General features: G+C 40.5%; 1 protein-coding gene across 1 annotated transcript in view; it reads right to left on the reverse strand.

Moving 5' to 3' along the window:
- Positions 1–293: 293 nt before the first annotated feature.
- The window catches only part of htr2cl1 (5-hydroxytryptamine (serotonin) receptor 2C, G protein-coupled-like 1), a 124,563-nt gene continuing 107,023 nt past the window's right edge, over positions 294–17,833 (reverse strand). Inside the window, exons 4-5 of the mRNA XM_073837230.1 lie at positions 6,093–6,293; positions 294–2,361 (exon numbers count right to left, since the gene is read on the reverse strand). Of these exons, the coding sequence (XP_073693331.1) occupies positions 1,403–2,361; positions 6,093–6,293 (1,160 nt within the window). The 3' untranslated portion in view covers positions 294–1,402. The remainder of the gene's footprint in view (positions 2,362–6,092; positions 6,294–17,833) is intronic.

The raw sequence follows: 17,833 nt of genomic DNA on the forward strand, positions 1-17,833 counted from the left end.
TCTTAAGATTATATTAAGAAGTACTAAAGAATACTTTTTAGTATATTAAGTACAAAATTAGTATGTGATTGTGTTTAACAGGTGGCATTTAGAAATTGTTTTGTCTGAAAAATGTTTTATTGAAGAAAAGTTAAAAACGCAATGTCAAGATTTCCCGCCCACTCACACATTTGGCGCTGTCCAAGGTCCTGGAAGCAATATGATTCAATAAGATTCCCAAACTCTTCAAGATGTGCTTCACTTTACAAACATAGTGACCACCGCAGCAAGGTGTACTGCAGAATGCATGATAATTGTCTTTTATTAAATAAATAGCAGCTTCACAAAATGATACCATTGTGAGGGTGATGGATTTCTTTTAACAAAAAAGGATTTGGTAAAACATTCACAGGCTATGGTATAAAAATGGGAGTTGGAACAAGGGAAGGTGATACAGGAGAAATTCTAAGGTTCTACACAGAAAAACAGCAAGAATTTACAGCTTTATACATTATAGGTTCCTAAACATCCTCAAATTAACATTTCTGGTCTTACAGACCAACATTTGTTGCCATGGACAGTACGTCCATTTAAAGTAAGTTTTAGTACTCTTGTCTGTTGTGCAACTTTGCTTCTTCTCTCACTCTGTCATGACCACCTGATGCGGCAGCACACAACTAACCTTACATTCACAGGAGAGCATGTTCCCCAGAGCTAGAGGTTAATTTCTTCAATATATGTTGAGAACTGGACTAAAACTCAAACTGTGTTTGCTATGTCTTAGCATAAGCTTCATGTAAAGTATGACTTTCTCCCCATTGTTCAGTTTGGTCCAGTTTTCTAGATCACCGTAAGAAGTGGTTTGAAGAAAACTGAGTTTTTCAGTCAATTCCTCTGCACTGTTAGACCAGCAAATAAGATCTGGAGCAAACCACCTCTAACTGCAACTCAAAGGATTCTTCATATCATACTGGAGATGGTTACAAGTTACACAAACAATGATCTGACTTGCAAGTGTAATTAGACAGCATAGCTTCGTCCATATTGTAATGCAACTAGCTTGGATGACACAATAACTCACACTTTTTGTAATTATTCAACTGACCACAAGAGGATGCTATGACTCTATCTGTCGAATATTTGCGTGAACTGCAGACTGGTATGTCCAATGCTGCTTTAGTAAGAGACTGGGTGCTCATGCAGGATTTAATGGCATTCAGATATCTGAACCTGTTAACACAAACAAACACGCATACTCTCACACACGTTACATTCCCTCTCCCTTTTCTGACCTTGGTCAGATTATTGTTTCTGTAGCTAACTCAGCATACATTCTATGCTGTGATACAGCTAAGGTTGCGTAGACAGCCGATTTACGAGTTCTTGTCGGTGTGACCGATTACCTTTTTTTCCACAATAGTTTTCAGACACTGCTGGTGTGTTCTGTGTGGCTGTGACCGCTGCTGATCGACAGCTCTGATATTCCCGGTTTCAGCTCCAGTCCGGGGTCAGTGTCCATGTCGTGGGGCTCCAAATTTCGGATTCCGTTGCCGTCCCCATTGCGGCAGTTACTGTTCCGGTCAATGGAAACTTTTTCGCAGATCAGAATGGGTGTGACTACCGCATGGGATGGACAAGGAGCGTGTATAATGATGGGTTTGAGACCCACCCGTCTATACTGGCAGTGCATGTAACTTGAAAATGCCCTTCGGTAGGTCTTGTTAAACAAAGTGTAAACTAAAGGATTGACCCCTGATGAGATGTAGCCCACCCAAACAAAAACATTGAGCAGTTCTGTCAGCACAGGCTCATTACAGGCTTTATGGCAGAGGACATACAGAACATTGGTGATGAAAAACGGACACCACATGATGAGGAAGAGGAAGAACACTACACCCAACACTTTGGATGCTCGCCGCTCGTTCTTGATGGCCTGCATCATGCCTCGCCGCCCATGGGTTCCGGCCGGGTCCCGTCCAGCGGGCGAATTCATTTGAGAAGGCGCTTCTGAACTTGGGATTATTGAGATGGTGTCCGGAGGCACGGTCAGGCCAAGCATGTTTCCGTCACTGTTGCTGATCCGTAGACAGTTGAGACTGCTGCGACGGGATGCTGGCGGAGGGGCCAACTGGGAAGCAGGTGGAGCTGGAGGTTGCAAAGGCTGTTGAGAAGAGGCTTTGCCCTCATAGAGGAAGACTGTGGCCTGACGCTGAAGCGCTTGGACGGCGAGACAATACGTAACCACCATGATGACCAGAGGAATGAAGAAGGCAACAAAAGAACCGACCAGTATGAAGTATTCCTCATTCAGAGCACAGTTGCCATTTTTCAAGACCTTTTCTCTGTTATGCAGTCCGATCACTGGGATAGGCATCGAGATACCTGTGGTTGGAAGAAGAGAATACAGTTGAAGTCAAAAGTTTGCAGAATCTGCTAAATGTTAATTATTTTACGAAAATTAGAGGGATCATAAATTGCCCGCTGTTTTTTTTTTTTCCTTCAGGTCCCACAAATTCTTTGGTTTTTAAGCATTTTTGTGTATTAGAACTCTTTCCAGCATACAATAATGCATTTAGATCCAGGGTGTAAATTTTGAACAAAATGTATAAAAATTTTTACATTTTTCTTATTCTGCCTAAATATCATATTTTTTCATTTAGTACTGCCCTCAGAAGCTACAGAAGCTACTTACATATTTCCCAGAAGACAAAATAAGTTACATTTACCCTGATCTTCAAATTCAAAATGTTTTCACCCCCGGCTCTTAATGGATTGTGTTTCCTTCTAAAGCATCAGTGAGCATTTGAACATTCTGTAATAGTTACATATGAGTCTCTCAGTTGTCTTCAGAGTGAAAAGATGGATCTCATTGTTGGATCAAATACACAAAAATGCTAAAAAACAAACAAACAAAGAATTTGTGGGACCTGAAGGATTTTTCAGTAGGCAGTTTAACTGTTTAGGATAAACAAAGGGACTCATGAACACCTATCACTAAACAAACCAACACAGCTGTGGATCATTCAGGTAACAACACAGTATTAAGAATAAAGTGTATGAAAACGTTTGAACAGGGTCATTTTTATAAATTCAACTATTATTTTCTCTTGTGGACTATATGTAAACGTATTTTATGTGAAATCTATATTCAGGTCAGTACTAAATAAATAATAACATGCATTTTGCATGATCCCACTTATTTTGGTAAAACAATTAACATTTTGCAGATTCTACAAGGTGTGTGTAAACTTCTGACTTAAACTGTGTATATAAGCAAACATGAAAGAAACGGTAAGACTAACAAATGAGAAAGACAACTGGAATGCAAGATGCCGGAGACAAAAGACTAACGTCTTCAGCGAGATCTATCCTCAAGACAAATCCTCTCTCTTATCCTGCTAGATCAGTATTCCTGATGCCTGAGAGAGAGGATCTGTTATTTAATTAGAGCAGATGAATCAGACTGTCATGGCAGATATAATGCTGTTTTGGATCTAGATAAGAATCAAATAAACATTGGGCTCACGTTCAAACAGGAGAGAGGTTAGATGTGTGAACCATCTGTCATCTGCACTGACGTTACTTAGTCTAACTAATATAGCAAATGAGAACCCTCTATGGAGAAAAAGAGATGAACAGGAGACAAAGAGAGACATAATAGTGGATAGATAGAAGAGTGTTGTTATTTAACTAAAACTGTTAAAAAGCACATAACGTTACACTAAAAATATTTAAATAAAAGCACACTCTGAGAATAATAAAAAGGAAAGGAAAGCCTGTGTGGGTGAGAGAAATGGAGACACCATGTCAAAAGGAGTGTGTAGGCTTGCATTAATATAAAGCAAGGTTAGAAGAGTTTAACTTTTCTAGAAAGTTTAGTGAGAGGAAAATATGGAGAGTGAACGCTAGAGGGTCTTTTTAATACTTAACCACAACTACCAGTAATATCAGTGCAGACAAGTCTTTTAACTCTCTGCTCTTGGAACAGATCAGTCATGGTCACTCTACACCAGGGCTATTCAATTGGCGGCCCGCGGGCCCAATGCGGCCCGCCAATCATCTTCGTCCGGCCCGAGGAAGCAGCAGGTGGCTTGAATGGTTTTTGCACTAATTAGTTTGTCCACTAGGCGGCGGGCCAGCCAAAAAAGAAAAGCAAGAGAGCCAAGAACAACAACAATCTACCGGAGATCGCAACATCATCAATAGACGGCAGATTTGACAAGCGCTTGTAGGGCTCCAGACTGCGACCAAATGGTCGCATTTTTTCTGCCGGTGTGACTAAATTTTGTGAGCGGTCGCAATGGCGCGACCACCGCGTTATTCAACTCATAAGCGCTGCTATTTCTGTTTCATATGAGAAACATTAAACGGCAAACGAAGCGAAAGAGAAACCAAAGCGCGCCACATTTGAGCTGCGCAGCGCGGACCGTTTATCAGCTCGGACCGCAACGCAAACACACTTGTCCAAGCTCAGAACAGCATCGGGAACCAAAGTTGATTTCGCGACACTGTTACTACACAGTGCTGCGAGATCCAGTGAAAAGTGTTTGAATTCGCCCAGAATGAATTAAGGTTGCTGAAAGATCAGTGAGAATCATTCAAATTCTGCTCAGAATTCTGTTTTTAACAGCGCTGATGTACGCTATGTCAGACAACCAGAAGTCACACCAACTTAAGCAAAGTCGAATGTTATTACATTATTCATTTCAGGGTTTGTACAACCTTTTGAGAGAGAAATTCAAGCACTTTTCAATGACTTTCAAGCATTTTGCACAACCATTTTAAGCACTTTAAAGCTCTTATGATCCAATTTGAATGTTATCTTGATGGCCAAAATATACTTTGTGGTAAACAAACACTTATGTAAAATTAAAAACATAAAATATCGATTATAACCAGTATATGGCAATAATAATCTGTCTATTTTATGCATATACAATTTATAGTTTATGTGAAGATTGTTTTAAAATCACCTAAATTAAAAGCTGTTATATATTTCAGAGCCTATTAAATGTTGGGCTTTCAATTCTACTGTAATGTTGAATGGACATAATTAATATGTAAAACTGAGAGAAAATTCATTTAATAGAGTCACCAGTAGCAATATTGAAATCAATACTTCATTAATAATAGGCTACTTGGTAAAAAGATGCTATTAAACACATATTTAAAAATACTTTGTTGTTTCTACCTTAATTTGAAGGTTCATTGTGAAATTATGACAGTATAAATATATAAATATGCGATTATTCATGATTAATTACAAAAAAATGTGTGATTTTTTTTTTTAATTGATTGACAGACAGCACCTTAACCTTTTATAGATGTTGGTGTTGGTAATATTAGTTCATTTTAGTGAAAATGCATTTCAGTGTAATTGTATAGGCCCCCTAGAAAAAGATCGGGACGGCCCCCATCCCCTTGGCCCGCTTCAAATTTCCAGTTCGATAATCCGGCCCTCAAATGGATCTAATTGAATAGCCCTGCTCTACACTGTAGAGTCTACAGTATATGTGACAAGTTGGACTCTAGATGGCGCTAATGCATTCCACACACAATGACAAACTGTGGTTTACTTATTGAACAGCAGGTGGTGATCTTCACTAGAAGTATGTGATTACAAGACCAATCACAAACATTCAATTAATCCAAGCTTCTCTGAATTTAGAGGAGCTGCTCTGGGTGATGGAGAAAATCACCACAATCACCAAAACTGGTGCTTGTTTATGCAATGTCATTTCAAATCATGTTCATTGTTGCTGATCTGAGGGGCCTCTTAGACCCAGCTGGAGCTTTGAGAAAACCTCACAACACAATTTGGCATTCTGAGGGGTCCTGTGAGATACAAACACATTCCAAGTAATAGATTCAACAGGATTGAAGTGGACTGGCATTGACTTTAGTAGGTACAAATGGTACAACTGTTCAATCTTAAGACCTCCACTGACATTGAGAAATAATTATGTGTTTGTCCTTTTTCTGCAGTTCTTCCAGGCATTTACTCTGCTGGTTATTTGGAATTGATGCACAGTTCCAGTCAATATTTTTTACACGTTGTTGTAAGAAATAATGCTTTTTTTTTTTCAAAGTCATTATATCAATGTTTCTCTGACCTATTGAAATGGTCCAAACTGCAGCGATCTTCAGCATGGCCTTGGTGCGGGAGTTGAACCGACTGTGCTCGATTGGATTGCGTATGGCCACGTAGCGGTCGAGGGAAATGGCACACAGGTGCATGATGGAAGCAGTGGAGAAAAGCACATCCAGATATATCCAAATAGGACAGAGAGCACTAGGCAACGGCCAGGCATAATCTGAAAGATAGAGATAGAGATTGCATTTAAACATCCTCAATGAAACAGTCATATGCATGAGAAATAAAGCTGGGAAAGAAAAAAGAAAGAAAGTATAGATAAAAGAAACAGAAGGCAAAGTGGTCTTTCAGATCACATAATAAATGTCCAGACGACTGTCTTCAGACCAAGAGCTAAAAAAGGCAGTTATGTCAGCAGGCTTAAAATAACCATCATTAAGCAACAGTCGGGTTATGTAAAAAGTAAGTAATTTAAAGTTGTGTAGGCTCATGGATGAAAGCGAGAGATACAAAGTCACACTGGGTTTTAGAAATAATACCACAATTATAAAACAGATAGTTCCGGTCCTGGCTTCTGATTTGTCAATACAGTGTTCCAGTCATGCTAAAATCCTCAAAATAGCAAAAGGCAGGATGTGTAACACCAGTTCACCACAATACATGTCTGAAACAATGTGTTAATAAAAAATGTGTCTTTAATACAACTTACCACATGGAAGAACCATACTGGTTTCTTCAAACGTCAACAGTTCTTAAAAGAACCATGTTTAAGTAATTTTTGAAGAACATTCTTATGAATGTTTCAGAAAGATTGAAACTAAAAGACGATGCTGTGCGGACTATATTGGATCTGACAGTAATGTCGCAACACACAAATGTGAGTAACTGTTTTTAATACATTTTATTAAAAAAAATTCACTATTGCTTTGTCTGTTATTGCAGATTGTTTCATATGTACTGAGTATTTACTGAGTTTTTGACCTAAATCACAGCAGCGTCCATCTATAAAGGATGTACAACTATTAGCCAATCATAGCAGTGGGCATTTACTTTCGAGTCTACAATCCCCCACTCTTATTCAAACACAGTGTTCTGATGAGGGGGGTCAAAACAGGACATAAAAAAGCCTATTACTTCTAAATTATGGTATTTTTCATGTAGAAATCTTGATAACATTGGATTAAAAAGTGAATCTCAGAGAACAGTACAAAACAAGGCAGTTCATGACCCCTATTAAAAGTTTTTTATGGAACCATAGATGCCAATGAAGAACGTTTATAAGAGTTTAAAAAGGTTTAGGTTGTTGCCAGGGCATTTTCTAGAGTGTTTTAACTGCTAGATGCCTATTAACTGGCCCACATCAAAAGATCCCATTCCCAAACCTCATATTTTAAGGCAGTGTCTAGTCTGTTTTAGGGCAACTTGTTGCGTAATAGTGATGTTTGCTTTAGTTCTAAAAAAGATATAAGAGTTTCTGAAGACCAACATTCAGCTTCTTGGTAAATTTTTACTCCCACAAACCTTGAACAAAGCAAGAGTTGGAAACAAGTAATGATACCTGTAATACAAAATTTCAAGTTTCAAATGATAGGCTTTTAGGTGAAAGAAGTGGCAAAATGAAAACGTCCCTCAGAGAGGACATGCTGTAATGCAGGGTCAGATACTCTTACAGAAAGGTCTACAGGTCTAGAGGGGCATGTCTGACGGTTCGGATGACATTAGCGCCACACGAGGTCTGAGTCATTGTCAATTTAACGTTTTATTGAAGCCCAGGGCAACCGCAGGCACTCCAATCATGGTCTGAATGAGACTGGTCCAAATCCAGACAGCATTGTGAAGCTTTGAACACCTGGACTGGAGATGAGGGGAACGTCTGTTGCCAAGTTAGCCAAATTAATGATAACAGAGTTCTCTGCCAGTATGGGACCAGCAAGTGTTCTGACACAGATGGTGAGTGAGGGGTTTTCCTCTCCTCGTTTATTTGTCCATATCTCAGCGGTGGTCCCATTCATGTTCTGCTGTCCATGGAAATAGCCCACAGCACATGCAATTACACCTTTCCTAAATGAGAAAAAATGACAGCAGCAGATCCGCAAGGTTACAGATTATGGGGTTAAATAAGGGGTGAGAGAAAGAGATAAAGTGGGATATGGAGGAGGTGGGGTATGTGATACAAGGTGAAAAGGGGGAAGTGAAGGAATTAGGTCAGATTCAACGCCTCAAATGAAGGTTTTATTCCTTCAGGCAGAAAGAAAGAAAGCAAGTGTTGTGGAGTAACTAAAAGTAATGTATAACCTTTTTCAGTTCAATTTATTTGAATGAATCAGTTTGTTTCTTTTAAATGGTCACTTAAATATGGAAGCCTATTTCTGCCACTGAATAAAAAATTTTAAAAGGGAAATACATGTTTACATCTTGCAATTCTGGCATTTTCTTAGAATTGTGAGATATAAACTCGCAATTTTAAGAAATGTCAAACCAAGTGTCAAAATTGTGCGATATAAACTCACAATTCTGACTTTTTTTTCTTGGAATTGTGAGATATAATCTTGCAATTCTGACATATCTTTTTTTTTTTCTTTTCTGATTTTTTTATAACTTGCAATTGCAAAAGACAGACTTGAGAGAAAAAAAGTCAGAATTGTGAGATATAAACTCGCATTTGCTAGATTTCTTTCAATTGTGAGTAGATATGACGCAATTCTGAGAAAAAAAATGGTTTATATCTCGCAATTCTAACTTCATAACTCACAATTGCGAGTTTAAATCACAGATATCTGAGAAAAAAGTCAGAACTGACAGTTTTTGTCTTGCAATTCTGACTTTATTTCTCGCAATTGTGAGTTTATATAATGCAATTCTGAAAAAAAATGTCAGAATTATGAGATATAAATTCGCATTTTTGAGGTTTCTTTCAATTGTGAGTTTATATCACGCAATTCTGAGAAAAAAATGGTTTATATCTCACAATTCTGACTATAACACAATTGCAAGAAAAAGTCTGAATTGCGAGTTTTTGTCATGCAATTCTGTATTAAAGTTCAATTTTATCTTGCAATTCTGACTTTGTTTCTCACAATTGTAAGTTTATATCACGCAATTCAGACTTCACAACTGCCAATTGCTAGTTTATATTACAGTTTTGAGAAAAAAAGTCAGAACTGACTGTTTTTATCTCGCAATTCTGACTTTAATTTATCAAAATTTTGAGTTTATATCACAATTCTAAGAAAAGTCAGAATTGTGATTTTTTTTTAGCAATTCTGAATTTATAACACGGAATTGTGAGTATGTATCATGCAGTTCTGAGAAAAAAAGCCAAAATTGTACATTTGTATCATGCAGTTCTAAGAAAAAAAAAGTCTAAATTGTGAGATAAAAAGTTGCATTAATACAACTTTTTTTTTTATTATTGAGTGGCGAAAACAGGTTTCCATACTTAAAGGTTCTTTTGGGAACTCATAAATGTTTTTCTATGGCAATGCTGTGAAAATCTGGTTTTTGAACCTTTGTAAGTGTAAATGAGAACATTGTTTTGATCTTATAAATAAATAATTTAATTGTCCTCTTTAATAACTTATCTCTAGACAATTTGTGTTGCTTTCAAGGTAAATATTTTGGTTACCTGGTAATCAAACCCATGACCTTGGCACTGGTGTGGCTATATGAGGCGGAACAAGAACTGGACGGGTTGAAACATAATTAACATTGCATGAGGGGCAACATTTCCTCACATGTTAACATGCAACTTCATCTGCATGTTGATGATAGAAAACACACACACTCTAATTTAACTGTCTTTCATCTCTTGATTGGTCCAGCTGCCTACGGCCCTTTGCATCTCGTTTTGATTAATTGAAACAACTGATAACTCGGCCCTGATTTACATGTATAGTAGATTAATTTCTCTCTCAGTTCAGACAAAGATGAAGTGTTGGAACACTATAGAGACTTGAAAAATCAGCTGTTGCTTTATGTGGATCGCTGATATAAAAGTAATGAACTCCTTAGGCTCTTTTAGCAATTTTCAGACATCCGTGATGAACAACTTACCTCATGGCTTTCACACACACTTTCAGATAATGATGAATGTGGATTCTCTAATAAGTGTAATAACTAATATTGCTCCTGTACCTCAGCTACTAGACTATGATGCTAACAACACCAAGATTAATGGTTCGATTTCAAGGGAACATGCATGCCCACAAAAATATATATCTTGAATGCACTTTAAGACGCTATGGATAAAAGTGTCTGTCAAATTCATAAACGGAAGAGAAGAAAGTGTTGAATAATGTTATTTTTGTTTTCTTTGCACACAAAAAGTATTCTTGTAGCTTCATACTAGAGCCCGACCGATAAAGGATTTTGAAGGCCGATACAGATACAAATATTTGTCGGTTTTAAAATCCGATAGTCCAATATATATTGGCCGATATTTTTTAGTTAATTTTTTTAAATTTCAGAAACGCGCAACAAAACATTAACAGATTTCCCTAACATTAGTTATTTGTAGTCATTTATGAGTTTTAACTAACATAATATGTTTTAAAAAGAAACTTGTTTCTTTTATTGTCACAACAGAACAGAGGAACATCAAAATATATTAAAGTTCTGATAAATAAAATGTATAAAAATACAAACTTAAGATAAGAAACGTGTCCTTTGAACAAAAACACAAAAACAACAACAACCAAATCAAATATACCAGTTTTAAAAGACTTGGTAAGCTTCATAAATATAACTTTGAATAGGACTGGAGATAAATTCTGTTTTAACAATGTCAGCTTGCTTATCCCTATACCTGCACTTTTTAAACATTAATAGTTACATATCATTATCAACAACATTAACATTAATATATCAAACTGTCACAGGGAGTCAGACTGAGACGTTCGGATCCAGTTGCAGCATTTAATAGGTAACACAAAACAAACAAACACAAAGGGGCAGGCAGAAATCGTGGTCAAAACAGGCAGAAAGGTCGGGGCTGGCAGCGAGAATCAAAACACGGGAAGGAGTCCAGGAATCAAAAACACAGGAAATCAAACACGGGAATAAACGCTCGGAAATAATGACCAGATGGAACAATAAGACTTCGCAGAGTGGCTGTGTGTGGGAGAAGCTTAAATGCAGTCAGTGTGATGAGGTGCAGCTAATCAGTAAAGTGAGAGCAGGTGAATGCAGTGATTAGTGCAGTGGCTTGTGGGAAATGAAGTCCATGAAGTGTGGTGCAAGAGTTGATGATGACAGGATAGACCAGATACGTGACAGAGCCCCTCCCCAAGGAGCGGCTTCCAGACGCTCTAACCACCTAATACAACCTGGAGGGTGGTGGAGCGGAGGCAGAACAGGGGGAGGGATGGAGGGCCAGGTCCATGTAGGGGTACTGGAACCACGAACTGAGGCAGAGCCGACGGAGGGAGAAGCCATGGCGGAGGAAGGGTTGGCTCCTGCATGGGGCCGACCGACGGAGGTGGAGCCGGTGGAGCCCGAGGCGGAACCGGAGAGTCGATGGTCCTGGGCGACACAGAGGATCCGGAGGGCCAAGGCGGAACCCAAGGCTCTGGCGACCCCGGCGGAGATGGAGGTCCGGAGGTACGCAGCGGAGCCGGAGTGACAGAGGATCGAGGCTGTGCCCACGGGAGGGAGGAGGTCCACAGAGCCGGCAGGACGGAGTGACGAGGCGCAGCCGGAGGAGTAGAGTCCAGAGGCGAAGGTGGGGCGACGACTGACCGGGGCGGAGCCGGAGAGACGATGGAGCCCGGAGGAGCTGGTGGGCCGACGGCCGACAACGGAGACGAGGGAGCACAGAGCCGGGGTGGAGCCGCAGGGTCGGAGGGCCGAGGTGGAGTCCAGGACTCTGAGACTGGAGGTGATGGTGAGGGATCCTTCAGTCTGGACACCGATGGAGACTGGCAGTCCCACGGCAAGTCCTCTGCACCGAAGGTGGGATGTGGGTGAGCAGAGGGACTGTCAGGAGACAGAGGTGGCGGGACTGGAGCAGCAGGGAGGGTGGGTGGGAACAGTCCATGCATCAGCTCCGTGACCAGAACCGGGCAGACAGGAATCTCAGGACGACTGGATTGAACCAGCGGAGGCTCTGGAAGGCTGGGCGGAACCAGCGGAGGCTCTGAAAGGCCGGGCGGGACCAGCGGAGACTCTGGAAGGCCGGGCGGGACCAGCGGAGATTCTGAAAGGCTGGGCTGAACCAGCGGAGGCTCTGGAAGGCTGGGCTGAACCAGCGGAGGCTCTGGAAGGCTGGGCTGAACCAGCGGAGGATCTGGAAGGCTGGGCAGCACCAGCGGAGGCTCTGGGAAGGCGGCCATCTTGCAAACAGGCTCTGGAAGGGCGGCCATCTTGCGAACAGACTCTAGAAGGGAGGTCATCTTGTGAAAAGACTCTAGAAGGGCATCCATCTTGTGAACAGGCTCTGGGTTGGCAGCCATCTTGCTTGCAGACTCTGGCATGGCAGCCATCTTGCTTGCAGACTCTGGCATGGCAGCCATCTTGCTTGCAGACTCTGGCGTGGCAGCCATCTTGCTTGCAGACTCTGGCGTGGCAGCCATTTTGTGCTGTGGCTCTACCTCACCCACCGTAAACGGAGAGCCACACAACAAAAGAGCCAGATCCATGTAGTAATGCAGAGTCCAGTCAGGTTCAAAATTTGGCATGTGGGAAGCCAATGGCTCTGAGAGTCCTCCACGAAAAAAAATCATGAGGCACGTCTCATCCATCGACGACAGATTTGCCATTTCAATGAAGTCCATAACAAAATCCTCGATTGTCCGCTCACCCTGCTTGAGCAGCATGATCTGTACCATGGGGTTCGTGCTGGAACCGGATGACACCATACTCACTGCTGGATCCTTGTAGCGGCGAAGTCTTCTGTCACAGGGAGTCAGACTGAGACGTTCGGATCCAGTTGCAGCATTTAATAGGTAACACAAAACAAACAAACACAAAGGGGCAGGCAGAAATCGTGGTCAAAACAGGCAGAAAGGTCGGGGCTGGCAGCGAGAATCAAAACACGGGAAGGAGTCCAGGAATCAAAAACACAGGAAATCAAACACGGGAATAAACGCTCGGAAATAATGACCAGATGGAACAATAAGGCTGTATCCGAAATCGCCCCCTATACCCTCAAATAGTGCACTATTTGAGGGGACAGCCATTTTAAGTGGTGTTCGAAACCATAGTGGACGTTCTCGAGTGCACTCATTCAATCCCACAATGCACCGCAAAAACGAGTGTACAACCGATGTAAGCTCAACAGCTAGAGATAACCCATAATGCACTGCGAGAGTCGCGCGCTGACTGAATTCCCGCGTCTCTCCAGACGATGGCGCCCGCAGCTGAATCATTCATCTGTTCATTTTACAACGCGCTCCTCCACTGCGTAATGCAGCGTACAACACAGATACAAATTTGTTGTAAATTGATTATTAAATTGTTTAACCAAGGTTTATACATAAACTCCTTGACATAGTTCAAGATAAATCCTTTAATCTTACTACTCGAACTGTCCGTTTTAAATGATTGTTAAACAGTAAGCAATACTATGTAAAAGCGGCAGTCCTTCCGGTGCACTTAGTGTCCGAATTCACTCACTCGTTTTCATTCACTCTTTCAAGTGAACTGTATGAGTGGACTAATGTAGGGAATAGTGAATAGGGTATAGGGGGCGATTTCGGATACAGCCTAAGACTTCGCAGAGTGGCTGTGTGTGGGAGAAGCTTAAATGCAGTCAGTGTGATGAGGTGCAGCTGTGAGCGGTAATCAGTAAAGTGAGAGCAGGTGAATGCAGTGATTAGTGCAGTGGCTTGTGGGAAATGAAGTCCATGAAGTGTGGTGCAAGAGTTGATGATGACAGGATAGACCAGATACGTGACACAAACATGTTTATTTTCAGTGCTTGCTTGCAACATATTTTATTACAGGGGTTCTTAACCTTTTTTTTATACCAGGGGCCCACTCCTTCTCAGGTAAATTTTGCAAGGCATCCCTATGCCTGACATTTCCTCTAAAGGTGTTTATTTTTTAACCTTTTTATTAACCAAAACATTAGTTTTGCCTTTTTATTTTTCTCCTGCATGTTATAAAAAATATTCAAACAAACTTTAAATCAAAGCTATACTTTTGAATTAAAAAACTTTTTAACATGTATATACATATACAGACTTAAATCTCCTAAATTATTTAATTTAGACATTCTTTACAACTCTTTCTTAAGTGACTGAATATCTACTGTTTGTATTTATTATAATATATAAAATAAACATATAAATGAAAAATACAGCAAATATATTCTAAATCTGTTGATGCTGGTGCTCATATGTGCATAAACACCACTGACCCTTACAAGATCCACCTCTATGGGTGAGCATCCATTATAAAACACTCAAAGGACATTCATTTTGAAAACTATGCAAATATTTTGAAATTTCACGCAAAAACACTATAGATCAGAGCCCCGAAATCATGAATAGTTTGTAAATCAACAGCGGACTTATGCGTGCCTTATGTACGACTGCAATATACAAGAATACATTAGGCACGCGCGAGTTTGTTACTATTACTCTGATCATCTTTGCCTTTACATTAACGGGAGGGTTTGTTTCATGCAGCCAAGAGATGAAGTAGATACCTGTCTTCCCGCGGGGGTATAAGTTACTTTTATGTGGGCTTTTGCGGGACGAAATAACATATATTCCTTTTGGAGTGGGCGGACGCGGGACTAAAACATCCGTCCCTTGCAGATCTCTAAGATGAAGTTTGCGTGCAGCGGTAGCTTTGTCTTCGGGTTTTTACAAAGCGTAGCCACACTTTTGAGCACTTCGCGCGATCCATCTTGTAGACTGATGTTTACATCACCACATAAGGTCCTGGCAGATCACTAGATGAAAAACTGCACCCAGGAATCGATAAGAGGAATCGAAATTTTAATTTTATAACAAGTATCCGATTCCAGAATCGGAATCGATTTTCAATTCCCAACCCTACCATGAACACACTTCACCGATGATCTCACTCGCGGATAACTGGTTCTCTCTGCCCGACTCTGACTGGATCAGCAGGTTGCAGGATGTGTGGCGCGTTATACACTAGTGTTGCCAACAGGGACGGTGTAGAGTGCCCTCTGGTGGACACACTATACAACGCCAACACTCATGACATGGTTGAAGGGTTTTATTCATGTATCGGCCATTATAAATGCCGATACTGATAGTTTGGAAAATGCCTAATATCGGCCGATAATATCGGCTTGCCGATAAATCGGTCGGGCTCTACTTTATACCATTAAGGTTAAGCCACTGATGTCCTTATGACCTTTCTGGGCCTTATACAGGGTCTGAAACCTCTCAGAATTCATCAAAAATATCTTAATTTGTGTTCCAAAGATAAATGAAGGTCTTATGGATTTGGAAGAACATGAGGGTGAGTGATTAATGACAGAATTTTTTATTTTTGGGGTGAACTAACCCTTTAACAGGACCAAAACCACTTTTTGACTTAAGACAGAATTGGTTTTTGATATGTCTATCAGTTTAGTGCCATCTGAGCTGCTGAGTATCAGTATATAGCTCATCTTAAACATATCCTGCCACTGTATGTTCCCAGAGGTAATCACTCTAATGCTTCTCTTTGATTTCATTCCTAGCACACTGTCTCGCTCTTTCCTTGCTCGTCTTTGGCTGATATTAAGCGATATGATTTCTTTGCTTCCCTTAGACGATAATACATGTGAGCAGGCCACATCACTCCATTATAAAACCCATATCTCAGTCTCTTTTCGTCCATTTTTGAGATGATGCGCTGGAACTTAACAGAGATTAAACAGACTGAATCAAGGTCAGACGGCTATATCTTATGAAAGTCACATGCTAGCTCAATCACATACATGGTACACTCCTCCCGCCAGACACACACAATCGCACACAGTATTAGACACCGTAAATGAAATGAGGACTGTGAAATCCATCATTGTCGCATCCACTGCAGTGGAAAACTATTTTTATGTCTATGTGCGTGTGTGTGTGTGTGTGTGTGTGTGTAGGCATAGGTATGTCTGAGTTTATGAGCGCGAAAGCATTCGTATGTGGGTGTGGAGTGCACACGTTCACACATTCTAACGGTTGATGATATTTTGCTGACAGCTTGCTGGTAATGGCCATCACAGGCTCACTGTTTATGACAACATGCCGCCGAATCCCTCGACTCCATCTTTATCTGTTCGATTTGTGTGCTTATGCGTGTGTGTGGTGGGGGGTAGGTGGGTGTATTGTTCCCTATCCTCTGGTTATAAGACGCCCAAAAACGCCAAGAAACGTATGGGTATGACACAAAAGGTTGGTGTTATTTTGTCTCGGCTCTGTGTATGAGAGGTCGCATGTATTTGAATGCATACTTGAGTTTTTGTAAACACATTTCAGTGTGGTGTGTTTTTTTGTGTATGCCAGAGCAGGGTTATTATTGTTAACTAGAGCGGCATTTACACAGTTTTCAACTAAAAGCAGAAAACATTTTATGCATTTTGGCTGTGCAAACATGACAACAGTGTTTTGGGTTCTTGAAAATGCAGGCACATAGTGTTTCTGTATAAAGTGACCTTGCCAACTACTGGCCTGACATGCATAATACAGCTAGGCCAGTTTTGAGTCATTTTTAGTAATTAGCTGGGTTTCCATACAAATTTGTGAATTTAATTTGTGTGCAAAATTGAAACATTTATGAATAAGCACCGTTTGCATCTAATGAGTCAAAGAGAACAAAATCATCACTTCCTGATTAAACAACCATAAATATCACTAAAAAAAAAGTAGGAGGAGCCACTGAATATAATCATTTATATATAATTAATTACTTGCCCCTCAGAGCAAGCAGACAAGACACAATAAATGCAGTCATTGCTTTCGGAGGTGGATGCCTGCTGTTTGGGAACGCAGTCGTGTAACAGTTCTGGGAAGCAACCACACAGAAATGCTTTGACGACAGACTGCTCAGGCATTTAACATTGACCATAACAATATTTCTGTCATGACAAATCTTGGATAAGTTTAGCATGGTAATGGATATGACAATGTTAATGTATTTGGTCTTGGCGGAATAAATATGCTAAGCTGCTGCTGAATTGCTGCTGCTGTTGGTTATTGCTGTAGTTGCAGATTATTGCTGCTGCGAGCAAGTACAGAACTTGCTACTGCCAAAGCATATGGCGATATGGTGCTGTGAGTATTTAAGACATACTGCTGCTGCACAAATAGCATAAAATAACCCATAGCAAATCTATACAGGTGGAGCTGGGGAAGGTAGAAGGTTTCAGAAAAACTCTGAAAGCACGCTGCGAAATGCCATTTAGCCATTTAAATAGCAGCAAGCTGCAAACACATTGGTTGCGTATGCAACATGAACCAATCAGCTTGTGCCAAGTTGTATAACCCTGTGATATCATCAGTTATGTTAACAACCCGTCAGCCTGCGTCATCTAGAGTTTTATGGCAGAACTATTATTAGTATTTCAGATGCTGTGCAACAAGATCGGTTCGCTAGCTAGTCAGGTTATGCCGTCCCATACAGCAAAGTCTTTTTTGATGCGCATGGAGAAATGTATTTGGCAAATGCATTTCCATCTCCTATTGTTCACATTAACCTTTGTAACATAAGTCAAAAACCACCTCAACTTCTTTTTTTGTGAATTAAGGATTTTTTTTTTTTGCTCCAAATTTTGGCTTTTCCATTATTTATTCTGATGTGATACTT

The sequence above is a fragment of the Garra rufa genome, chromosome 3, assembly GCF_049309525.1.
Source record: "Garra rufa chromosome 3, GarRuf1.0, whole genome shotgun sequence".
NCBI lineage: Eukaryota > Metazoa > Chordata > Actinopteri > Cypriniformes > Cyprinidae > Garra > Garra rufa.